Here is a 9,267-nt window from a genome sequence, read left to right as displayed (position 1 = left end):
ATACATATACGTGGCTATAGTGTGACAAATGAACATCTGGTTAACGCATTTATTTCAAAATAAAGGCTTCTATGTGTGATTTTTTTCATTCCTACCAAGCTAAATCTGCATAATTATAACCCCCACGCTACCAGACTCTAATTATATAGTTTTATAAAAAAGGAAATGCCAACATAGGAGCCACCCAATTCAGAAGCAGAGTCGGGGAGTAGCTATCACAGCTGGGTAGATAGGCTATTTTTTGAAAGACTTGGGTTTTAATACTTCCCTATGGCCGCGGGGATGAACCGTTTAATTCTATTTTAAACTACCAGGTAGTTTGGCCCGAGTGAAGACTGCAGGCTCAGCGTATTTAAAAAAAAAATAACAATAAAAAAAGCGGTGTCCTTCCTAGCAGGTCCATTGAGGGTGGAAGTTTCAGGGGCTAGATACAAGAGCGCGGGGGGCGTGGCGGGGCCCAGAGTGTAAATCGGGGCAGAAGCTGGGTCAGCGACAGATCTCCCCCACGATATTGTTTTGTGCCCATGATTCAACAGCTGATGTCAGTGTCTGGTGTGTGCGTGTGTGTCTAGGGAGGGGGTAGGGATACAGGAGCCCCCCCCCCCGGCAGTGGCTGCAACCACATCAAAGCCTAGGTGGGTGATTTGGGGGCGAGGATGCTGCCGGGCGTGGCTCCCGCTCCCCTGCCTCTCTCTAGCCCCGCTCCTCCTCAGGCGCTCGCTTTTTATCCCCCCGCGGCTAATGGCTCTGGAGCCGGGCCGCTCTTTGTTCCCATTGTGCGGGTGCCTCTCCCGTGCCAGAGTGGGAGGGGAGCCCCCGGGCTGTGTTGTCGCTGCTGACAGGAGGCGCAAGAGCAGCTGAGGCGGCTGCCGCCGACCAGGCTGAACGCGAGCTGCAAGGGGGAGAAGCCAGAGCCGCCGCCAGTAGCGGGACCAGGGAAGGAGGCGAGCGGCCGAGGGAGCCCGGCAGCCTTGCGGCGAGCAGGTGCTCGCGGGGCGGGGCGGATGGAGGCTGCCTGGCTGCAGCCGCCGGCGATGGCGGAGGTGCAGGCGGCCGGGCCCGGGGCGGGCTCGGTGGTGAGCGCCGAGCTGGAGGTGAAGAAGCTGCAGGAGCTGGTGCGGAAGCTGGAGAAGCAGAACGAGCAGCTGCGGAGCCGCGCAGCGGCCGCCGCCCCCCCGGCCCCGGCCAGCCCGCACCTGCTGTTGCTCCCGCCGCCAGCCCCCGCAGCGGCCGGGCTGGCCTCGAGCGGCGGCCCCGGGGCCCTGTGCATGCCGAGCCCGGCGCCCACTCTCCTGTGCACCGCTAGCCTGGGCCCGCCGGAGCCCTTCGTCTATTTCAAGCCCGCCCTGGCTGGCCTGGCCGCGGCAGCAGGAGGCGGGCAGGAGGCCGGGAGCATCCCCGCGGCGAGGGAAGCCACGGTGCTGGACGAGGTGGAGGTGCTGGACCTGGAGGACGGGGACTGCAGCCAGGACGAAGACACATGGTACATGACACCCCCCTCCCCCGATATTGTCTGAGCGCCCCAGTCCCGGGGTTGGCCGCTCCTGTGCCCCAGGGCAAATCCCCCTCGCCGGGAGCACCAGGGGCCTGGGGAGGGACTGGACAGCAACGGGATCTCGTCCCCGTTAAGCATGGAGAGCCCGGCTGTAATAATGCAGCCTGGCTAAGTGCCCCCCTCCCCAGTCTTCCCTAATTCTTACACAGCTGGTGCTTTCAAGTCGCTGATTAGCATTAACCCTAAAATCCACTTGATCTTATTTTGCTGAATCTTAAATCTGCTTTTTTTAAACGTGTCATCTGGTTGGTGTGATTAACTCTCTCAATGAAAAGGGGCCGTTTCTGAGACCTCTGTTGTCTCCTGCTTCTCAAGTCTAGAGTTTATCTCCTAATCGCCCCTTTATGCTCCATCTCCTTTGCATGCCTAATTTCAAGCCTATCTATATCCCTTGGGAAGAGCAGGACTACAGGCTGTCTCTGCTTCTGTAACCTACTCAGTAATGATCCAAAAACCAGGGAGCAATATTTTGCACTGAATTTTATTGTTCCTACTAAGCACATTTATCTTCTTTGCTCACCTCTCACACTTGACTGAGCTTCTAAGATTTGGTGACCTCCCTAGCCATTCATTCAGGACGTTAAATTAACACTGTCACAAATGTGGCAATTATGAAGTGGTAGATGTCAGGAAGGAAGACTTGAGGTGAAAAATCTGGTTTAGGTTAAAACCTAGCTGGGTAAAAAATAATGAAAAGATTTTACTGAAGAGCAACATGACTGGTAAGTATATTGGTTTTTAGTCTTGATACTAAGGCTTTTGTTGCTTCCTTTAAAATGGATTTACTACAGTCATTTTAGGAAGGACTAAGAAAGAGATTACAGCCTTCTTTAAAAAATAAGGAATGCTTTCAGTTCTCCTTGTACTGGTTATACTCTGCTTAAAATGCTACCCTCTCTCAAGTTGAATTTCAGTCCTTAGCAATATAGGAGGGCTTTGGACTTTTGGGCATTGTTGTTGTGCAGTTATATTGTTCAAATATGTACATGGTTCCAGAATAATGTATGAATATGTGTCAATAAACTGGAAGAAGCAGAAAATAAAATCGAACTAGGGGAATATTTGTGGCTGGTTCTTTATGCCCAGGAAGGGAAAATGATAGACAAAGATATGCAGTGTTGTTGTAGCTCTGTTGGTCCCAGTATATTAGAGAGAGAGTGTGGGTGAGACAATATCAAAGAAGAGCCCCATGTGAGCTCCAAAGATGCTTCCTCTCTCTCTCTCACCAACATAAATTGGTCTGGAAAAAGATATTACCTCACCCACTTTGTCAGACCAAACATACTCAGAATTGTCTAGTGTCTTGTAACTTGTATATCCCAACAGCTTGTGTTGAGTGCTAATAAATATTACGGAAAATGACCTGAAAGGCCGGATCTGCACTACAGAACTAACCACATTTAATCGTGGTTGTAGCTCAACTGTATTAAAATATGTCAGTGAGAAAAAGAATGTTATAATTATGCTAAAGAGCCTGGGTGTTTATCCAGGTGATAATGTTTCCTTAACATGTTCTAATATAGTTTTTAAATCCATGCAGATAAGAGCATATCATGATATAATGCAGTTGAGCCAGAACCATGTTTAAACATGGTTATTGTGGTAGTATAGGTAGGGTCTTAAGACTCATCAAAATGTGATTATCTCTATAAAGATTTTTAGATAACAGGCCTAATTTTTGAAGCTCTTCTCTTGGGAATCACCAACAATTGTAGATAGTTAGTTTATTAGTGATTATTGTACTTGACTTATCAAGACCAGTTGATTCTGCAGATGATTAGATTGTGCTGGACTGTTTTGGGAACATGACTGGGATGAATCAGTTTTATAATTTCAAACTTCATTGCTCATGACAGATAATGTGGTAGGGTGTTGTTTCTCTGGTCTCATTTAGTTGATTTGGGGTGACCACTTTGCTTGGTTAGTTGCATTTAATAATGTTTTGTACATGCTTACATTTTAAGTCTGTATTGGATCGGTATTATTGCAAGTCTTGCAGTGCAAATGTCAATTGTGATTATCAGGTTTGGTTTGCTCTTTGGAAAGAATCTTGCTATTTGGAGGCAAATTCTACCTATGTATGGTATCACCGGGGACTGAATGTATGTATTGAGGTGCAGAATTTGGCCCTTGGTAACTCTGAAGGACAGTTACTTAGTTTTATTAATTTAAACAAGGCGCATTACATATTTCCTTCTCTAATGAATCTCTAATGACCTGCATTGCTGGTCAGCGGTAGTTTCAGTTAGCTGCTGTGGGGTTATTGTTAATCTTTTGATGGTTTGTTAAATCTTTTTTTTAAATAATGTGTCAAATCTAGAAAGCCAAAGGCCAGTGCAATCCTAATTGTTGACTTTTTAATATTGGGTCCTAACTGCTTTTGTAATATTGTTCTAAAAAAATTGCAGTTCAAAAAGAAAAAATACCCTATGTTACAAAAAAGTAAAAACTTTTTTCCTTGGTTGTCATCTTTCTGCATAAATATCAAATTATTTAGAACTCGTCAGTCACATGTTTTACTTTCAAAATACTGCTGAAAGTTAACAATGGAGCTGAGACATTATTTTCAGTACATATGCGGCTCATCATGGTTTTTAATTCTGAGGATTAATTGTGTAGCCAACCATTGTATTAAGTGAGAGGAGGTCAGCCCTATTGTCCGACCAATTCAGGTCTGGAACTCTGCTGGGATTGCAAACAAAGGTACCAGTTGTGATGAGGACACTTGTCCATTAGGAGCTGGATCGCAATTTATCTCCCAAACAGTAGGCTACAAAGCAGGCATTACATAGCAATAGCTCACTACTGAGCTGAGCAGGTTTTGCACCAATAACCTAAATGTGAAGGGCTCTGTCGCTAATTAATAATCATCTGAGACTTAGTCCCTTTGTCTTGACTTTAGCTTTTTTATATCTGCTATTCACATTCCACTTCCTGGCCGGTTGTGCCTTTTTGCCCTACTTCTGATATTCTATTCAAGAGTTTGTATAACCACACTGTGCTTTAGAAACAAACAGGGTATGGTGTCCAGTGAGGAAGCTGAGAGCTGTCTTCAGCAGCTAATGATAGTTCATCCAGGAAGATGTGTGCTTTCCCAGGTGAACCTATCTCTACGTGCATGTCAAAATCCACGAGCACTCCAATAACAGTGGACACCAGCTTAGAGAATTTAGCTGTGAAAACCATCAAGTCCCCTACTGTGAGGTGGTTTAAACACCGGTAGAACCATAAACTCTACCCCAGGGGCACAGGAGATGACCAGATAGTCAAATGTTCTTGTCTCTGTGGTTAGCTGCCTATTGTATTCCAAGCCCAGACAAAAATAGAACAGCTTCTCCTACCCTTCTTTTTCTGCACGTTGGTTCATCTGGCTGGAACCAAGAGTGTAGAAATCATCATCATCATCATCCAGCAAACTTTTTTAATTTCCCAAATCTGTATGTAATGTACAGTATAATATATAAAGTCTTTGTATCATGTGGGAGAGATACTGCCTGTGAAAACTGTAATATTATATCAATTCTGACATGATTGGGTAAATCACTGAAGGAAAGAATGTAAAAGATGTTACTATGAAGGTCTTAAATACAAAATTAACCACTGCAGTGATTTAATCTACAGTGAGTATTAAATATTCACAGAAAATATTATAAAATCTGTCTCTTTGGGGTATGTATACTGTTTATGAAAACTGTACTATTACATCACTTTAGTGTTAGAAACATAAATTCTTAATACACAGTCAATCAGGTATACAAAAATATAAAGCTTATGTACTGTGTACATGCTAATATTTCTGCATATTTTAATTGAGGTTGTATGTCTCGCCTACTAAGACCCTCACACCACAAGAGAAATCATTGAGTCCTCTGCAATGGTGTAGACATATTCTGGATCATCCCACTCCTGAGATAGAAGCTGCAAAACGTTCCCTATGCTTTAGACTGGAACAAGGTAATCCTCTGATCTTTTTACTTGTTATATTTCTTTGAATTTCATAACTAATCAGTTAGCATTTGTGCTTGGCATGCAAGTTTGAAGTTCTATATGCTGATCGGTTTCAGCAGTTTTCTGTGTTTAGCAAATGGTAGATGCATAGTTTTGTAATATAAGTATACCGCGACCCGATATAACATGAATTTGGATATAACGCATTAAAGCAGTGCTCCGGGGGGGCGGGGCTGCGCACTCTGGTGGATCAAAGCAAGTTCAATATAATGCGGTTTCACCTATAACGCGATAAGATTTTTTTTTTTTGGCTCCCGAGGACAGCGTTATATCGAGGTAGAGGTGTATATACAACTCCCTCTGTTACATGAGTGGCAGCTATATTTTTAGTTTTTGCTTAGTGTGCATTTTTAAGCAATCTCCTTTTTCTTCTCTTCTTTTTCCTCCACTCTCCAAACCCTAATTTTTAACTATCTTATTAATTTTCAGATGTTCCCATTTCCTCTAAATAAGGGCCCATAGACTTTAATGGGAGAAATCTTGGGCCCTAACTTAAAGTGTCAATCCTGCAATGAGATGTGCACAAAGCACCTCTGTACTTGCACAGAACCTCATACATTGCAGTGGGACTCTACACAGGGAATGGAGTCTAACTGCACACATCTCATTGTAGGTTCAGGGATTTATTATTTATAGGACATGCAACAAGAAATCTAACTTGATCACAGATAATACTGTGCAGGACTTTCTATTGCTCGAATATTGGGGGGCCATGTTCATTGCTGGCATAAGATTGCTCAGTTCCAATTAACTTTGTATGGAGTTATGTCTACCAGTGGTGAGTCTAGCTCCCTGGATATATTACAGTTCTAAATAGAAATCAGCTACATTATTATTTAATTATTTTATTCATTTGTTGTATCACCCCCAGACCCCAGTTAGGATTTCAGTGTGTTAGATGCTGTACAGTTGTTTGGTTCCTGCCCCAAAGAGTTGATAATGCAGTTTCAAGCAAAACTTGACATGGGAGTTCAGAAAACAATTGGGGGGAAGCAGGGAGGAGAGGAGAAGTAAGACAAGGTTAATGTTAATATAGCCATATAGTTCTATAAAATAGCTATGGCCATGCACCTGAAAAGCACTTAAGCACATGCTTAAGGTTATGCATGTACTTCTGTGCTTTGCTGAACTGGAGCCGGTGAGTCCGGTCCTGTACCACTGAAGTCCATAGAGTTTTATTATTCACTTCAGTGGGAACAGGATAGGGACCCATATTTACAACTCTGTTTTCCAATTTGTTTGAAAATATATACGTTTTAAAATTAAATATTGGATATTCCTGACCTATCCTTCAACTAGCCATACTTAGTTGCTGACTGAATGTGTGTGTGCACACCTGTGTGTACCAAAGCAGTAATAAGTCTTGGGGAAGTATTTGAAATAGGAGATGGTAGTGTTCTAATGGATTAGTTCAGGAAGTTTGTACCCTGTCCAACAGTTTACTTAACAATTCTATTGATGATGCACGAGCTGGAAAGGAATCCTATTTAGACTCCAGTTTTGGAAAAAAAAATCACAGAGCAGATTTTAATTAGTAGTAGTTTTACATTTAAAAAAAAATTAAAAATACAGATGCAATACAAACTGTCTTCTGCTGCCATTCTCAATTTTAAATAATAACGCACAACAGAGGCGGCACTCAAAGGTAAGACTGCAAATTCATAAAAAAGTAATTCACTAAATTGTGTGTTAAAACCTGTCAGAGATGGGTAATCTATTTTTTTTTTTTCTCCAAGGCATTGTTTACATTTACTAGGAAAGCAATTTGCTTTCACGTTTTCCTGTATATTTAAAATTTAAGTGAATTGCTATCTCTCTGATTTTAGTTTGTACATTTTTCAACATCTGAGAGATCATAGCAAATTTTAATCAAGGCTACCTGTGACAGAGTAATTTTACTACATATTCTAATTATGGTTATTGCTCCATGAAGTTCCATTATTTTAAAAATAATTTGAGGATTTATATTCTCTTCAAAGGCCATGTGTAAATCTCATCTTGGGAGCTATGTGTTCAAGGAGAGAATTGTCTCATAAATGTTTTTATTGCAACGGTTTTATAATAAAATTGTTTTGTTGTTACTAATTAACTACCTTTGCTCAGATATGAATTTTTTTAATTGGGCCATTCCCCTATAAGTAATAGTTAATATTTAATACCTGACATTTGTTGATTAACTTTCATTTCTAATTGTATTAAATTAGGATTTGGTTTTATAGGAGTCTTTCCCCCTGTTTTGGAGCAGGATGAGACAATTGGAACAATTTAATAAATCTGTTTTATAAAGTAAAACTAACTTTCTGTAATGTCTTTTCTCGTTTTATTCCTCATTTTGTATCCCTATCTATTGATGATCCCTTTTATTTATATATTACAATTTGATTTTTCCTTAAAAAGTAACTGTGAAAATGGCATTATGGATTTCCACAATAGTTGTATTTCAAGTGATAACCTATACAGTTTACTCAGTTTAAAGGTAAAAAGTCTTTTCCCCCTTAGCTACCAGCCCTTCAAATTCACCGTGGTATCAGAAAATCAGGTTGTGCTCTTTCTAGCTTGCACGTCACCACCAGTAACCCTGATTCAGCTGATGAATATTATTGTGTACTCAATGTGCAGTAACAATGTACAAATCTGTACTCTGAGATAAAGTTTGCTGCTGGAGTTTACTTAATAATTTTGTTGTTGATCCATGAGCTAGAAAGGAATCCAGTGTAGCCACTCATAGCTATCTTAGCATTATAGTGGTAACAGGAATGAAAAGCAGCAAAAACTTATTTTTGCCTTGGCTCAGTTGTTCCTTCTGCTCTTCATATAGGCCCTAGTACAGCAAGTTAGATGCAAGGACATGCCCAATTTTAAGTGTATGAGTAGTTCCACTGAAGCAAAAACTACTCAGACTTGGTGAATACAGTGCACAAGATCCAACTGCAGCTCCTGGGTTCTCTTCCTGAGTTTGCACATCACTCAGGCTTGGTAGCAGTCTCTTTTCTTTTCTGGGTGTAATGGTTGCAGCTCCTCCTTATAACTTTATATTGTGGGGAGGAGGGGGAGGAATAGTGCTCATGACATTTTAGAGGCATTTGGGCCTGAATGCACAAAAGGAGTTAGGACTGGTGATGCTGAATGTCCTAATGCCTAACTTTTAGACACCTAGAAAATCACTGTGATTCACAAAGTCTGAGTTAGGTGTCTAGGCTCCCATACAATGAATGAGGAGATGGTGATTCACAAAAGCCAGCATGCCAGGAAGGGAGCTGCCTACACTAGCTAGGGTTACCATATTTTGTGCCTCCCAAAGGAGGACACTTCACGGGCCCCCGGCCCCAGCCCCGCCCCAACTCCGCCCCCTCCCCAAAGTCTCCGCCCCCTCCCCTGCTTCCCGCGAACATTTGAGTCGCGGGAAGCCTGAAGCAGGTAAGGGGAAGTGTGGGGGGAGGAGGCGCGGCCCAGGCTGGCCCCGGTCCTGGGGTGCCGGCCCCGGCCGACCACCCCCGGCCTGCCCAGCACTGCAGTCCCCGGCCCGGCCTCCAGGCCCCCGGCACCACACCGCCGGTCCCCAGCCCGGCCCCCAGCACCGCCGGCCCGTCCCCCGAGCCCCCGGCCCAGCCTGGCACCGCCGGCCCGGCACCCGAGCCGCCGGTGCCGGCCCCGCCGGAGCCCCCGAGCCCCCGCCGGAGCCCCCGAGCCCCCGGCCCGGCCCC

The 9,267-nt window shown here is 43.6% G+C and overlaps 1 protein-coding gene across 2 annotated transcripts in view; it reads left to right on the top strand.

Annotated features, from left to right (window-relative positions):
* Window positions 1-675: 675 nt before the first annotated feature.
* The window catches only part of SLAIN1 (SLAIN motif family member 1), a 72,289-nt gene continuing 63,697 nt past the window's right edge, over window positions 676-9,267 (top strand). The window contains exons 1-2 of one of the 2 annotated variants that reach the window (XM_034758286.1): window positions 676-1,483; window positions 5,370-5,509. In XM_034758286.1, coding sequence (XP_034614177.1) covers window positions 1,005-1,483; window positions 5,370-5,509 — 619 coding nt within the window. In that variant the 5' untranslated portion in view covers window positions 676-1,004. The remainder of the gene's footprint in view (window positions 1,484-5,369; window positions 5,510-9,267) is intronic. The other variant, XM_034758287.1, reaches the window with a different exon arrangement.

The sequence above is a fragment of the Trachemys scripta genome, chromosome 1 (assembly GCF_013100865.1).
Source record: "Trachemys scripta elegans isolate TJP31775 chromosome 1, CAS_Tse_1.0, whole genome shotgun sequence".
Taxonomy (NCBI): Eukaryota; Metazoa; Chordata; order Testudines; family Emydidae; genus Trachemys; species Trachemys scripta.
Note: the sequence above shows the minus strand (reverse complement) of the source record. Positions and strands in the feature narration are given on the sequence as shown.